We start from the raw sequence: 16,621 nt of genomic DNA, 5'->3' as shown, positions 1-16,621 counted from the left end.
AAGAAAAAGCCTGTTAAAAATACAAAGGGGAATTGACAGAAACACAAAAGTATTGTGAGCCGTCACATCTCTCTCTCTCATCTTGGACAGATCACCCAAGCGAAAGCAAGTAAGCAAGAACATAGAGGAACTGCATAATGAGATTAATCAGGCTGATTTAGCAGCTACGTATCAAAGTTCCTCTGAAGAAAGTCAGGAAACAAAACCATCTCTGTGTGATGAAGACCCCAGGCCTTCAGGCTCATTCTGAGCCTGTAATGGGGGGCTGTAGCATTAACTGTTGCCAGGCCAGGGGGAAGCCACCCTGTAGGGGATCACCCCCAGGTATTTCCTTGGTGCTGCCCTGAAGCACACCCCCCCACCATGGGGGAGAGCACCAGGCTCCAGATGGCCCCCTCTGTTCCCTTCCTTTGCTTTCTTGGTCTTCTCCAGAGCAGTCCCCAACCCATCATTCAGGGTTCAGATTACAGCAAAATCTCCCGATTTTATAAATCAACTGATTAGCAACTTTAATTCCATCTTACCATGTTAATTCCCCCTTGCCATGTCACATAGCACATTCGAAGGGTGCAGGGCTTAGGACATGGACATTTTGGGGGAGCCATCATTCTGCCTGTCACTGGAAGACCACAAAGAGGGGCCTTGAGGTGGACTATTCCCAGCTTTGCTCCATGAGAGAGTCGTAGTGGGAATTAAACCCCATCCCGGAGGCCAGGAGCCCTGCCGGTCTGCCTGAAACTGCCTGAAACTGGTTCATGCAAGCGTTCCGAGGGGGCACAAAGCTAGAATAAATATTGTGCATCTTCCCAGAGGCCACTTTTGCTCAGAGACTTGGGAAGAAAAAGCATTATTTTTATCTTAAGGTAAACATAGACATGTTATTGGAATGTTAAATGTACATGAATTTTTAAAATAAAATAATACACTTTAAAGAAATTCCATGCTTTGCCAGTGGGCTGCCATGAGCTATTCCCTCTTCACTTCCTTCCTTAACGGTGTGTATCTCCTGCTTCTCTGCCTTTAGGGACATTCTGGTGAGGGGAAAAAAACAAAAGACTAATTTTAGTTCAATGAAAGCAAGTGTTCCTTCCAGGTGCAGAATCAGTCTGGTAGAGCCAGGAGGGACTTTGGGAAACATCTAGGCTTACCCTCTCTGTCTTACCCCAGGTCTCACAGCCAGAGTGACCCCTTCCCCAGTGTCCGCTGCCCCAGGTCAGGCCACCTCCCAGCTCTCGTCTCAGCCAGGCTCTAATAGCTCAGTTACCTGGGGGCTCATAGCACCTTATCCCTTTGTACAACTGTTGTACAGGGTTTCATTTGATTTTTTTTTTAGCGGCTCAGTGGAGTAGATAGTGTAGTCTGTGGGGCTGGGCCCCTGAGCAACCAGAAAACTATTCACTGTGGGCCCAGAGAAGAAGCATAGGTGGCAGGAGTTGCCAGATAATCCAGAGGTCAGTGTCAAGGTCAACCTTGACTTCTAGCAGGACCTCATACTCCTTCCACAGGGAAGACAGGCCAGGGTGGCCTTTTGTTTTCTTGCTCTTCGGAATGCGCGCCAGCTATTTTGACATCTCAGAATTACATTTGCCTCTCAGGTCTTCTCATTTCAAAGTTGCAGGACTTTTCTCCATGAGTTGTTGCTGCAGACTGCATGCTGAGCTCCTGCAGCTCAGGCCTGGGTGGCTTTCTCAGCCCTGGAGGCACTACATAGGGGGCGTGGGCAAGCATTCAAGTTCTCAGGCCAGACCCACCTGGAGATAAGGCAAGCACCACCACTTTCTACCTGTGTGATCTGGTATGTTAGGTTTAACTGCCTAGAAATAGAGCCTGAGATTCTTGTGGAAGTGATTTACTGAGAGTGTGCTTAGAAGAAGGTGAGAGAAGCAGATGAGGCTAGAGGGAAGCTAGGGCAAAATGCTGTCTTGGGGGAGACCCAGTTAGCCTGGCCCCACGGGGTCTCTGGAGCACAGCCTGTCCTACAGCGCTAGTCCCACCTTTCAGCAAGGAGCTAACACTTTCTACATGTGCGAGTCTTTCCCTGGCTGCTGCAGGGTGTGGGCTCCCCTGCACCCTCCCCAACAAGGCCTCCGGGGGCCAGGAAGCTCCCCTTAGCTGAGGGCAGCTCCCCAGCAAAGGGTGTGAGTTGTTAGCAGACCACCCTCACCACAGCTGGCATGGGTGCACCAGCCCGTGCGACCAATGGTGTCTTCTGCATCTGGGAAAGCTTCTGAATTCTTTGGGCATCCGTTTACCAGTGAAACTTTTCAGCATGGGCATAATAATAGCACCTACTTCTAGGGTGGGACTGATATACCACTTAGCACAACACCTAGAAAGAGCTCAGGAATTGTCATTTATTTGGACTTTGCTAGGATCCCCTGCAAAATGGGGCTTACACGTTAGTTCTTTGAATTGAGTCATTTGTGTGTGTCCGTGTGATCTTCCTTTAAAGCTCCCAGAGACAAAGGTGTTCTAGGCAACAGATGAGATGGGCCCAGGAAAAAGGAAAGGAAATCCTCCTAGGGTTGGTCTGTGCACCTCTTCCTCGGGCCTCCCACCCAGCCCAGGGCTGTTTCCTTCCATTTTTGCCCCTTCCCTTATGGATGTGGCCTCTTAAGGGTATGAACATAAGTCTCCATTATGGTTTAGCCATCTGAGAAGAAGTTGTCGTTTGTCTGACCTCGGGTCATCTACTTTCACTCCAGGCGGCCCTCTGCAAAGTCAGGCATCCATGGAAGAGCCAGGACTTTTGAGATTCTGCCCTCTGCCATGTTCAAGGTTTTCTGCAACCTCACAGCTCTATCCTGTCAATCTCATCTTCAGTGCTGTTCATTGGTTTCTCCCCTACACACCTGCCCCATACTCCTTAAACTGTCCCCACGCCCTTTCAATCACAGAGGAGAGTGTGCTTATATATCCCTGGCAGGGAGGTGGAGGGCTTGGCCATAAGCAAGGGCCACTGCCAACACAAAATTTCTCTTTTCCATTCTCTGGACTTTCAAGAAAAGATACAAGTTATGCAACATTAAAAAGCATGATTCTGGAACTTCTGTGAGAGTTTGCACATGTTAAAAACTTATAAGATTCCCCAAATCCAAAACGTTTTCCTCTACCTCTTAATCTTCCAATAAATTGCTACTCCAAAAAGACTATCCAGGTATATCTGTGCTTTCAATCCTCTCAGGACTACTCCACGCCCCAGGGATGCACATTCTCCACTCTGAGAAGCACTTCAGGCTCTCTGTACTGCTCTCCAGGCCCCCACTAAGGCTCCCAGTCCACTCCCATCTCCCTTTGTCTTCTCCCTGATCCCGGGATTCCAGGCTCCAGCTGTACTGGGCCCTGGCTCGTCCTCTTCCCTCCCAGACTCGGCAGCATTTTGCCCTCTCTTACCGTCTAGAATCAGCGTGGGTTTGAATAGCTCCCCGCATCAGACACAACCTGGCTCTGGATAGATTCTTTCTGCAGGGCCGTCTGATGGTCAGGGGGACCAAGGGGAGAACCCTGGTTCTGGGGTGCTGTGCAAGCTTAGGGAAAGCCTTTAGCTTCTCTGGGAAGGGGTTGACTACATCAGTGATCCCTTGGGCCCCATACAATCCTAGAAGTCTGGGAACACTGGCCCAGTGGTCCATGCAACTTGGTTGTCAAGGCAACAGGGACACTAAATGGTCCACAAATGGCAGAACTGGTTATTTATCTGTCAGCAGGTGGTCAGGTGGTCAGCCATGAAGATGTGGGTCCCATGGTCCATTCAAGAAATGGACGTGGTGAGCCGAGTCAGTGCTTAGGCACTAGGCTAGCAGGACATTACTGCAGCGATGATACCAGCTACTGGATAAACAGTGTGGGCCAGGCTTTGTGTTTGGTGCTTCACACAGCATTCATTCACTTCATCATGCCGTCAATACCTGTTTATTGATGTATGTGCTATGCCCGCTGCTGAGAGATGGGGACCCAGAGATGAATCAAATTACCCTCAGTCTAGTGGGGAAGAAAGACAGCTGAGTGGACGTGTGCCATGATAGAGGGACATACAGAGCGCTCTGGGCCCACAGACGAACAAATGGCCACCAAGCCTGATGGGACAGAGATGACCTCTCAAAGTAGGGATGCCTGAGCTAAGGCATTAAGGGCGAGTAGCAACTATCCCGGCAGAATGAGTGGGCTGGGAGGGAAGGGCATTCTGGACGGATGAGCCTGCATAAAGAACGGGATGGAGTGAGAATACGCATGAATGAATGAACGAACAAATGAACAAATAGAGAACTGCACAGCGTTCATTCTCGCTGCCATGGAGAAGGAGTGAGGACTAGTGAGCAGTGGTTGAGACGTAGGCAGGCGTCTCCGCTGATACAGAATCTTGAATGCTCTACTAAGGAGCTCAGAGTTTGATTTGTCAAGTTCAGGGAGCCATGGAAAGATTTTACGTGATCACATTTGAATCTTAGAATGATCCCTCATCTGCTCTGTAGAGACTGGGGTGAGCGGGACAGAACTAAAGGTAGGGATCCAGGTGGGAGGCTGCTATGGTTCACCGAGTCAGGAAGGATGATGGCCAACCCCAGGGCAGTGGGGTCGGAGGGACGGGGATGATGTGGGAGCTATGAGCAGACAGAACCAACAGCCCCTGCCTGTGGCCTGGATGATGGAGAGGAGTGAATCTAAGATGACTGTCAAGTTTCCCAGCTGGGGGAATGGGAGGTTGGCGACACCATTGTCCACACAAGAGGAGGAACACAAGGCTCGTTGGGAAAGACGACGAGTTCAGCTTGGGACATGCTGAACTTGAGGCACCTGGGAGGATCTAAGCAGACGTATCCAGTGGGCAGCTGGAGAAAATTCTAGGCTTGGGGAGAGAGATTGTGGAGTCCACAACACGCAGAGGGGAGTTGTGGCTGGGGACATGAATGAGGTTGCCCAGGGAGAGTGATGAGGGCAGAACTGTGTGTATGGTTGGGATGGGATGGACAGAAAGATGAGGCACTGATTCTGAGCAGGAGTGACCAGGAGGTAGGAGGGAACCAGGAGAAAGCATTATGGAAGCCAACAGGTGGGGTTCCTTATCATGAATCCTGCAAGATAGCTAGGATTATTTCTCTTTCAGAGATGAGGAAATGGAAGTTCCAGGAGAGTAAGACCCACGGTCATACAGCTGGTCCATAGTGGAGCTGGGGTTTGAACTGAGGTCTCTGACTGCAAAATCTAATAAGTGGTTTCTACTCTATTATGTTTAACAACACAGGGCTTGGCACAAAGTAGATGTTCCATAAATGTTGGATGGATGGATGGATGGATGGATGGATGGATGGATGCTCTTAGCAGCAAGAAATGCTGAAAGATGTCAACAACCTAGCTGAAAGACCCTGGAGTGTGCCTGGGAGCATGTCCACAGAACAGAAGTAGCTTACAACTTTTTACAGCTTTGCAGACATGGGGGTGACAAAGGCTTGCCTTGCTTCAACTGCTCTGTTAATGATCTTTTAAAGTCCTTTCAGAGCAAGGTTTATTTTTTTTTCTTCTTTCCATTCTTGCTTGCAAACGAAGGATGATTTTAGACTCCAAGCCTTTTTTATTTTGCTCAAGTACATGATGAGTAAAATGGCCTCCCAGTCAGCACTTTCCAATTTTGAAAGATGCTAAAAACTGATCTTTAAAAGCATGTTTCTCTTTTTTATGCATCAAAGGGCCCCGAGGCCTGTTGGAGAGGACAGGATGAACGGAGGGAAGGCAGCACCACCTGCAAGGCTAAGCCTTACTGCAGAGGGCAGGAAGTGACGGGGACGGGGGGACAGGGTGCAGGCCGGGGCCTAGCTGGGTGGCTGCCCAGCACTTCCTCCTCCAGTCTGTTCTCTATGAGGTAGGGCCCAGCCTGGATCCCGACCCCCTAGAAAGCTAGCTACCAAGGGCCCCTACCCTGACTGGGGCGGGAGCCTCAGACAGACACTGAATAAGTGTTTGTTGAATGAATAAATGAGTCACAGGAGCAGCCGTAAACATGTACCTATTAACCACATTGAGATAATAAGGTACTGAATAACCATTTATGGAACTTTTGGATATAGATTTTCCCTTGAAATAAAGATGGGCCGGGGGGAAGGTTATAAAATATTAATACTAGCTACCACTTACTGGGCAGCCACTATATGCCAGAAACTGAGTTAAGCGCTTTATAAGGATTATCTCATCTAGTGTCCCAGCCACCCAGTAAGGTAGGTATCACCATTGTTCCCAGTTTGCAGATGAAGAAATTAAGGCTATGAGGGGAAAAGGAGCTGCCTGAGGCCACCCTTCTTGTTAGAGCTGAGATTTGAACAAAACTCAGAACTGAAAGAGACTCTGAAACTTAATTGGGAAGGTATGTGGGCTCCAGGAAGGTAGAAAAGTCTAGAATAAGGTGAGGGTTGGCTGGATCTCGTTTCTGCAGACACCATCCTGGGAACCTAGGAAGCTCCCTTCTCGCCTCTGGCCTCAGTTCCCCTACATGTAGAGTGAGGAAGATTAGACACTGTGCGCCTGGCAGAGTTCACTGCCCTTGGAGGAGAGGAAGCGAGAGGCCCCTTAGAGCTATCGGCTTTAGCATCCAGCCTGTGCAGACTTGTGCCACAGCTTGTGCTTGAGACCAGGGAGGGCTGGCAGCAGGAGCCAAGGGAAAGCTGGCCCCAGAGAGGGCCATGGAATCCAGGCTGGGCTGGGCTGGGGGTGAGGGGTTGCCCTGCCTGCTGCTCAGGCAGAGCTCTTGGCTGGGGAGCCTGGGGCGCACGAATGTTCTCTACCCGCTGGAATGTGCCGATCATCCATTCACCTTCACATGCATGTTCTTCTGTCCACAGGGCAATGATGTGAGAATCATCCTTGGCCAGTTTGACCAGCATATGGCAGCAAAAGTGTTCTGTTGTGTAAGTAAAACTTTGATCCTCTCATTTGTGTCTTTGGGGAAGTTCACGAAGCTTTTTCTCGGACTCATTCTCACCGGCTGGTCTGTGAGTGGGGTCCCAGGACTGGAGTTGGGGTTGTTGGATGCACAAGAGCTTTTCTCGCTGCTCTTTCTTCTTTACAGGAAGCTAAAGCCTCAGGGCTCAAAACTATGCAGTCGTAGAGGGAACCAGGGACCTCAATTTACCAAATCCACTGTCTAACCTGTTGTCTAAGCCCTGTCTGCTAATTCCAAGTCCCCTCGTCTCAGCCATGCTTGATGGAGGCTTGCTATATGCACTGCACAGAAGGGGACAGCAGATACCCGGGCAAGACTGAGGTGCCTCAGACCCCTCCCTGCCCTGTAAGCAGGGCTGTAGAACAGCTGTCAAGTATTCAGTGTCTACCCCTGAATCCTTTGCAATTGTCTGGTGTGTGACAGGTGACAAAGTACTTTTTTTAATACCTTATTTAATCTTTTCAATAACCATGTGAAGCAACTATCATTATCCCATTTTACAGATGAGGAAATAGAACACCCAGAGAGGTAAAGGGGCTTTCCAAAAGCCCTCAGGTAATCCATGGCAGAGCCAAGGTTTCATTCCCGTTCTCTTGATTCTCAATCTAATTCTATTTTTTCATATGATGTATACGTATACGTAGGTATAAGAGTTCTAACACAGGAACTAAGGCTCCGTTTTGGTTCCCTGGCTCCGCTCTTCCACCCTGGGTCAGGAGAAATGTCAACAGAATGAGAACCCGGTTATGTGAGTCTTCGCCTATCCAATAAGCTCTTGCTCTTAAACTGAGGTTATTCGGGGTGTAGTCTCAGGTGATGGGCCACAGGCCTCTGTTTTCTTTGAACTTTTGTCAGTAACTTGTATGAAATTATTAAAAGTAGGCTGGTAGGAATTTTAGGAGTTTAATATATGTTGGATGGCAGAGTCAGGGTACAAAGAACCTTAACAGGCTGTAATGTTTGATTAAATCCAAGAAGAGTAAATCTAATAGTCCTAACAGAAGTTTATATTAGAACAAATCCAGTTTATATTAGAACAAATCCAGCCGCCTAGTTGAAGGTCACAGAGGCACAGCTGTGTGTTGTGTGTTGAGAGCAAAAGAGACGTTGGGGTCTTGGTTGACTTCAAGGTTACTGAGTCACCTGTGTGAGCACAGCTGCCAGGGAGCTGAGGTGACCTCAGGCTGCATGTTCGTACCCGGGGTGGGTAGCCCTTCTGCTCTCTGCCTGGGGTGTCCTGCTCTGCTCCTGGTTCATCATTTCCGGAGAGATGCAGGAACTGAATCAGGAGAGGGCAGTGACGGCAAGCCACCGTCGCACAAGGTATTTCATCCTGAAGGCCCAGGAGCAGTAAAAACGGCCTGATCATCTCTCAATTTACCAGGGAGAACCGAGAAGCTATAAGGCTGACATTTCAGGAGATCCTGGGTGGAGGTGGGAGCTCAGGAATCTGTCTGCTTGAGCTTGAGCCCCTGCCCACTGCTTACTTGCCGAATTTGGGCTTGTTGACACTTTCTGAGCCTCAGTTTCCTCATCTGTAAAGTGGGGATGATAATAATACCTGTCTCATAGGATTGTTGTGAAGATTAAATGAGCAAAAACACTTTGTACAGTGTCTGATGTACAGGGAGCCTTCAGTAAATGTCAGTGATCTTTTTTTGGTTTGTTCATGGAAGGTCTCAGTTGTCTGGAGATGGAATGGACCACCACTGGGCTGACGAGTTTACTAGCTGATGGACTTTACAAGGTTGTATTAAGCACCCTGTGTATCAGTTAAGGGTAACAGCTGGTCTCTCCATATAAAAAATCTAAGAAGGAACATGAGAAAAATTGACAAAATGGAGCAAATTGATTTAATGCATTTTACTTCAACACTCATATGCCCTTGCACATTACTATCTAAGGTCAAGAAATGGCCCATTTCTTAAAGGGCTCCAACTTGGAGGACATGATCTCTTTGGGGGAAGAAGCTGGGTTCCTCCCTCCCCCTACCCACCATTTCCCCAAGGCCTTTCAAGCAGCTGGCACATGGCGGGTAATAACTCCAGGAAAAATAAATTAATAAAAATGATCCATAACGAAGCCACACCGGGTACTGGCCACCTCCTGTTTGCAAGAATGCAGGCAAACCTTGTGTTCTGATTCAAGCCAAACCCAAGCTGAGGCATGCCTGTGATTTCCCTCCGTGCCATGCGCTGGGGTGATTTTTGAGTGGCATCTCCAGTCATGGTTTCTACTTCAGAACAGATGGTGTGGCTGAGTTCCTCTCAACCCAAAGCCCGGCTGCCTGCCTTCCACACGGCATGGGACACCATCCTACCTTATCATCCCACTTCACTTCTTCCTCCTGTTGGATTGTGGTATTTTGAGATGATTCTTCTCTTAGAGTCTTTGCTGTCTGCTTTGTTCATGGAGGAGATTCTCAGAGGTCCGGGTTGGGTATTGATTCCATATGTCAGACCCTCAGATGGATCTGCCCTCCAGGACTTTCAGTCTTAGCTGGTTAGGAAGTTCTTCTGGCAGGTCTGGAAGGTCCTAAGGAGTCTGTTCACGGTCACCTCGCTGGATCAAGACTCAGGCATGTGACGGAGGCAGGACCCCTCAGAGCAGAGACCCACGGAGAGAGCCTTCCTGCCTGTGCGTGTCAGAGCACAAACTGGCTTGGAAACATCTGTGTTCCTGCCATCCAAATGCCGCAGTGCAAACTTTGCCGCATGTTGCTGTGTTCTTGAGATTGGAACTGCCACCCAGTGGGAGAGCAGACTCCAGCAAATGCAAGGCCTATTTATAGTCCGGTGGCAAAATGTTCATTTTGGCTCCAGCACGGTATGAGCATGGCTTGCTGCTTTTGTCTTCTCCACCCTCCTCAGCGGTCTAGTCTAAATTCTCCAGCTCTTTGACCTGGGTTCTGGTTTTAGCTCTGCCAGCTGTGTGACCTCAGGCAGGTCACTTTACATCTCTGGTTCCCTTGCTGCCTCACCTCTCAAATGGAAGCAATGCTCCCTGCCCCGTCTGCCTCATGGGGTTATCGAGAGGCTTACAGAAGGCCACCAATGGAAGGTCGTCATCCCAACTGTTAACTGCTTTACTGATGGGAGTGTTTCTTGCTATACTGTTGTGAACTATAATATAAAAGGTCAATGTCCTTCTTGCATGGGGAGGGGAAGAGGCAAAACAGAACTTCATAAAGAGAGAAAATGGAATTTAAAAAAAAATGTTCACGTCGTGGTTCCCTGTCTACAGCTAATAAGAACCAGAGCGATTCATGGGACTGAAGAAGCTGAGCTTAGGACAACCCACTACCATGTGGCAGGGCTCGTTTGGAGGCCAAAGGTCCTGAGACCACATTCCTATGAGAGGCAGAGAAATGACAACCAAGGTGGCCAAATAAACGGGAAATGTGTTCATTCAGTCACTTCACAACCATTGATTGGGTGCCCTCTGTACACCTGGCACTCTGCTCTAAGGATCCTGGGAAGAGCCGACACCACCCTCCAGGAACTCCCAATCTGGCAAAGTTGACAGCCAAGCATGCCAGCAGCTACATGGAGCCCACGTGTCTAACAACCTCCGTTCTTTCGAATATGGCAATTCTGGAATGGATGCCCAGAAGCTTCTCTGCGGTTGCTTTAGACAGTAGATGATATATTTAAGCCCAGTCGACCCTCCCTTGCAGGAGAACCTTTTAGACCCTCATTCAATACCTGTTTGCTTTTCCTCTCCACTTATGTTGAACAATCCAGGATCCCTGGTTTCCAAGCCCATATCAGTCTAAAAGCAACAAATTCAGAATGAGGAGCGGGATTAGATGACCCTAAAACATGACTGCCTAGACCTGACAGCTAGAAAGGAGACAAAGCCATAAGAAGTGGATCTAACGCTCCAAGTACAGCAGTCTGGGGCCATTTGGCGGGCCAGTCTCCTCCACGCCCAAGAGTATCACTGTGCATGACCCATAATGGTGACTGATGTTCAGAATGAAACTGTGCGTGACCCAAAGAAGGGGGCAATAAGGAGCAGCTGAAGTGTTCTTGAATGTAGTGTCGGGCGGGCGTGGTATCCATATTATTTCATTTCATTCTTACGCCAACCCAGTGAAATAGGCTTTGCTTTCTACGGTCTCTAGATGAGAAATGCAAGGCCCAAGGGGTTGTGTGCTCATTACCCAGCTGGTGTGTGGCAGAGAATCTAGGGCTGCTTGACTGTCATCTTTTTTTCCCCTCAGAAGATCAGTAGACACGTTTTTATCTTCATCAAAATTGACTCCTGTTCTAAACAAAATGTGTTGTCATCTCAATGGACTGAGCTTCTGTTTTTTGGACAATTCATTCACAAGGAACAGCTCCTAATGGGACAGTAGCAGGTCAAAGAGCTGTCCCAGCCATTCCCTGAGGCTCGGCTCCTGGCTCCCTGCTCAGAGCTTCCTCTAAATTATCACATGGTCTCTGTCCTCAGAGAGTAATGCAAATCTGCCTTTGTGTCTGACCAGAAGACCTCCTCAGGTCCTCACTCTGTATCTGTTGACCCTTATTTAACATACTTTCCTAATAAATAGGGCTATCTTCTTGCCTCAACCTTTTAAGATTGAAAAAGACTTCCAAAAAGTTTTGTTTTCGTTTCTTTTGCTAAGAATAGAGGGGAATTTCAAAAGATGGACCTTGAATCTACGACTTAGAAGCTTCGTTCCGGACCCAGTTTTGAGGGAACACGACATTCCTACAAAGTGAGATTTTCTGAGTGCATCTAGGCTATCACAAAGCATGCTTTTCCTGATATCGAACCAGCACAATTAGAGCTAAAGCCAAACAGAGGTGCAGTAGAACAGTCTGATGATGTTTTGTTTAAATGGGAGGCAGGCAGTGTGGTTTTGCAGCATGAGAGTCAGCAGACCTAGGTTCCAGCCTGACTTTTCTCCCTGGCTGTGTAACCTTAGAAAAGTGACTTTCCCTCACTGCTTTTTAGTTTCCTCATCTCTAAAATGAGGATAATAAACTCTGCCCTGACCACCTCACAGGATCAGCATGAATGACAATCAAATAAGATTCATGTCAGACATACAGATGTAAGAGACATTTTTTAGGATGTGAATTTATGTACACCATATTTTGGTAAAGATTCAGAGAGACTGGTCACTTTGCCAAGTGGCATCTTATATAAACTACATACTTAGATGAAATTTTCTTGCCTCCTTGCAGAATTGCTTTCCCTGGGTTGTGTTTTAAAATTATGATCTCAGCTTTTAGTAAAGATCTATACAAAAATAGCCTTATGAAATCTGTCTGTTGTAGGGATGCTGTTGATACCATGCTGGCTACTTTGACATATGACAGTGTCCTCCACATGACAGTGTCCTCCTTTTATTATTATTTTTTTTGGTAGGGTTAAAGCCTAGAAAACATTTTGTTTCCTTGAAGAACTGGTCTGTTTTCTCTTATGGATAATGAGAGCTATGTAAATAATCTTGTTGCCCTTTTCTCTTGCGCTGCCAGGAAGTTCATGATGAAATATACAGCCTATTATGTATAGTGTTGGAAACTTTGGTTGACTTCTCTATGTTTTGTTCCCTTTACCTCTAGTAAACATATTATAATGTATATTTACCCAGGCCCTTATGTCTTAATGTTTATTATTTTGTTATACAAGTCTCCCATAAACCCCCTTGGATCCCTTGAGAGATAACAAGGAGGGCACCAAGCAAGTAATAGAAAAATTAATAAAGCCTCTGGTAAGAGGAAGCCTGAGTCCTTCTTCCCCCCCGCCCCCCCCCACACACACATGCACACACTTTTCTCACAGGGCACAAAACCTTGAACAAATGTTTGACTCTTGGTTCCTTCATGGTCAACCCCTCTGTTGCAGGCATATGAGCAGAACATGTATGGTAGCAAATACCAGTGGATCATTCCAGGCTGGTATGAGCCTTCCTGGTGGGAGCAGGTGCATATAGAAGCCAACTCATCCCGTTGTCTCCGGAAGAATCTGCTTTCTGCCATGGAGGGCTACATTGGTGTGGACTTTGAACCCCTGAGCTCCAAGCAGATCAAGACCATCTCAGGAAAGGTTAGTACCTTGGTCTGTCTATCTCAGCCTCCAGGCCCATCTTCTTTCAGCATCCTATCTGATTATGTTGGCAAAAAGTTCCCAGATCTTGTTCTGGCTTTTGCTGTGGGTCTTTGAGCAAATCACTTGACCTCTCTGAGCTTCACTTATCCATTAAATTGGGATAGCCAACACTCTAGGAAATGCCCCTCTAGGAAACTGTGGGAATCAAATGAGGTAAGGGTGTTTTGTAAGCTCATAACACAGTGAATATATAAGTGGTACAGTCATGACTTTTATAGTACCAACTATAAGCATTGCCTCTCAGGCTCTACTATGGTTTCATCCTGTAACCCTCAGACCTGGAATGTCATTTCTGTCTCACTGATGCTCCTGTCAACCCGGAGAAGAAAGGCCCCCTCAAGCAGACTTGGGGAAACATGTGCTATAGACCAGCCAGACTAGTTTGAACCCTAGTTTTGCCATTTACCAGCTGTGGGACCTTGAGCTTCAGTTCTCCAAGCCATTGTTTCCTCGTTTGTATAATCGTGGTAAAAATACCCTCCTCTGGGGTTAAAAGGAGGACTGAAGGCTACCACGGCACCTGGTACCTCAGTACTGTCACAGCTGGGAGGAGGACCTAGGCGGGATGTTTAAGTCCTTGGGGTCACCACGTGTTCTCACTAGGGGTTACTAACCCCTGCCCTGCTTATCTGGTAGGGCTGTGAGAGAGCCACGCAATGTGGCATATGGAAAAGTATTTCAAAAGTACATACACTGTTCTCTCTCAGTGTGAGTGTTAGCAAGAATCAGGTGATGGCAGCCCGGCTGACGATGGCACATCCATTTCTCAATTTTAACTACCAGCCCAAATTCAGTACAGCGGTGCACATACTTCTATTCTGTCTTCTCAGAGCTCAGATTGTTCAATTCTTCACTCAACTCCAGCGTTCTTACAGACCCAATTTCCTTTAAAGAACAAACTTTATGTAAAGTAAAATATATATATGCATTATTTTTATCCGTTATTTAATCTCAATTGGAGCCAACTCAACAAGAATGATGTATTGATTTTTCAAAAAGTGGCAAATCATTAGGACACATTTTGTAAACAACTCTTTAGACCATGCTGGCATCTGAGAGAACCTAGAAAAACACTGGTTAGAAAAGGTTGAAAGAAATATTTTTATACCAAAATCAATGAGTATATGAAAAGGTTTTGAGATGCTGAATAATGAGTAGAAACAACTCATTGTATTTCAGTAAGTGTTATGATTAGAAGTGTCAAAGTTTGCAGTTTATTAGAAGATCCTTGGTCCAGGGATACCCAATACTTTAATCTAAAAATAGCATAAAATTTTAGGAAAACACAAAAACTAAGGGAAAAAATTTCATGCAAGAAGACAGTATAATAATTAAACAGAGAGACTTATAGAAGACCAAAGACATGAATGATTACATAAGAGACCTGTGAAGCTAAGTGGGGATGAGGGCGATGAGATCCAGGAGAAGGACCTCAAATGTCATTCTAAGGAGTATGGATGTGACCCAGGGCGGGCAAGTCATGCACGGATGTGAGCCGTGCACAGGAATGCTTTTTGGGAAGATCATTTTTTGCAGTATTTTTTGGAAGAAACATTTTCACTTTATAACAACACAATCTCCTAGGTCACTGACTTTCATTTTTAATTTTTGATTTTTTTGCCGGTGGGGGGGGCTAGGGAGGAGGTAGAGCTAACCCCTATTGTTGTGCCCATGAATGGGACACCTTGTGCTATTCCTGGAGCTGTACCCCACAGCGTGGGTGACCTCCTCGTGGGCCTCCCAGGATGCCGCAACGCCATCGGAGCAGAGGCAGGCTCCAGGCTCGAGCAGCTTCCAACATTTCAGCAGACGGGTCCCCGTCCCCACAGTCTTTGAGGGAAGAGGCAGCCTCTCTTACATTACCCCATCTCTTCCATGTTGTAAGACGATGGAAGCTACCCAGGGACATCTGTAGCCTTTTTGCCTCTGGCACTCAGAGGGCCTCAGGTATCTCCTAGAGATCATTTAGACCAGACGCCTCTCAGACTCGCAGGTCCTACCAGTAGCACAGGACTCACTACTTCTCACTTACTTACCTCCACTGATCGCCCTGGGCCCACATAGGCCCTGTGGGTAGTGACCTTGTCCACACTAAACAACCCATCCCTCCAGTTGTAACTCGCAGGCCCACCGCTGGGACTGAGGGCAAAGTCTAAGGGGGTGCCACAAACCTCAGTCATCAAGATGAAAAAATATTTTCATGCAATATTTTTAATATTCAAAATTAATGCAAAACAAGTCCATGATGAACAAAATATCAACATTTTAAATAAAAACAAGGTCGCCAGGACTGGGATTAGGGTGAGCAAGGTGACGTGAGTCACACAATTACAGGATCAGATCTTGTCTTTATTTAACGTTTTGATATTTCATTAAGCATGGATTTTTTTCACATTAGTTTTGATTTATTCAAGTACTATTAATATGGATTACTGAGGGATGTGGCCCCTTCTTAAATTCTGTACTGGAAGAGAACACCTCGCTCGCCTGCCCCTGGTCCTAACCCTGCACAGGTTGTATCTCTCAAGCCCCTTCCCATGCTGGGCCCATCCTCCACACATGATCTTGTTGAATGCTGTCTCCCCAGGGTGTAGGGCCCAGTTAATAAAGCATTCATATTTGTGGTCTGACCACAAGCCAACTTCCCCAGTCAGACTTCAAAAGTCTATGGCCAAAGGAAGTTCTAGAGAGTTGAGAAATGTTTCTTGAATTTGAATTTGCACTTTACATGACTGCTGGAGACCGTGTTCAGCATGGCACAGGCTGCTGGGTTGATGCCTGCATTTGGGGGTCCATCAGAGTCCATGAAGACAAGTAAACACTCATAGAGCCATCCCAAGTCAACGGGCTCATGCCATCCTCACTATTTACATGTAGGGAAGCTAAAGGCACCCCCAAGATCCCTTTAGTGGGTTGAATAATGACCCCTAAAAAGATATGTCCACATCCTAACTCTTGGAACCTGTGAATATGACTTTATTTGGAAAAAGGGTCTTCACAGATGTAATTAAGCATCTTGAGATGAGATTATCTTTGATTACCTGGGTAGGTCCTAAGTCCAATGACAAGTGTTGTTATAAGAGAAAGTCAGAGGGAGACTTACCACATGGATAAGGTCATGTGAAGACAAAGGCAGAGATTGAAGTGATGGCATCTCCAAGACAATAAGTGCCAAGGATGGCTGGCAGCCACCAGGAGCTAGGAGAGAGGCATGGGATGGATTCTCCCTCAGAGCCTCAAAAGGGAACCAACCCTGCCAGCACCTTAGTTTTGGACTTCTGGTCTCCAGAACTGTGAGAGAGTAGATTTCTCCCATTCCAAGTACTAACCAGGCCTGACCCTGCTTAGCTTCTGAGATCGGGTGCCTTCAGGGTGGTATGGCCGTAGACAGTTTCTGTTGTTTTAAGCCACCTGGTTTATGGAAATTTGTAATGGCAGCTCCAGGAAACTGGTAGTCACCCAGAAGGTCAGGAAGAGACCCAGGACTTGAAGCCAGGACTGCCAATTCCCCACTCAGTGCCCCTTCCCTTCTACCATGCTGTCCCTCTAGACTTGAGACAAGCTTAG

The 16,621-nt window shown here is 47.1% G+C and overlaps 1 protein-coding gene across 1 annotated transcript in view; it reads left to right on the top strand.

Moving 5' to 3' along the window:
- The window catches only part of GABBR2 (gamma-aminobutyric acid type B receptor subunit 2), a 335,814-nt gene that overhangs the window by 181,636 nt on the left and 137,557 nt on the right, over window positions 1–16,621 (top strand). The window contains exons 5-6 of the mRNA XM_081067695.1: window positions 6,831–6,896; window positions 12,791–12,991. Of these exons, the coding sequence (XP_080923821.1) occupies window positions 6,831–6,896; window positions 12,791–12,991 (267 nt within the window). The remainder of the gene's footprint in view (window positions 1–6,830; window positions 6,897–12,790; window positions 12,992–16,621) is intronic.

Source organism: Rhinolophus hipposideros, assembly GCF_964194185.1.
Source record: "Rhinolophus hipposideros genome assembly, chromosome: 11".
Taxonomy (NCBI): Eukaryota; Metazoa; Chordata; class Mammalia; order Chiroptera; family Rhinolophidae; genus Rhinolophus; species Rhinolophus hipposideros.
Note: the sequence above shows the minus strand (reverse complement) of the source record. Positions and strands in the feature narration are given on the sequence as shown.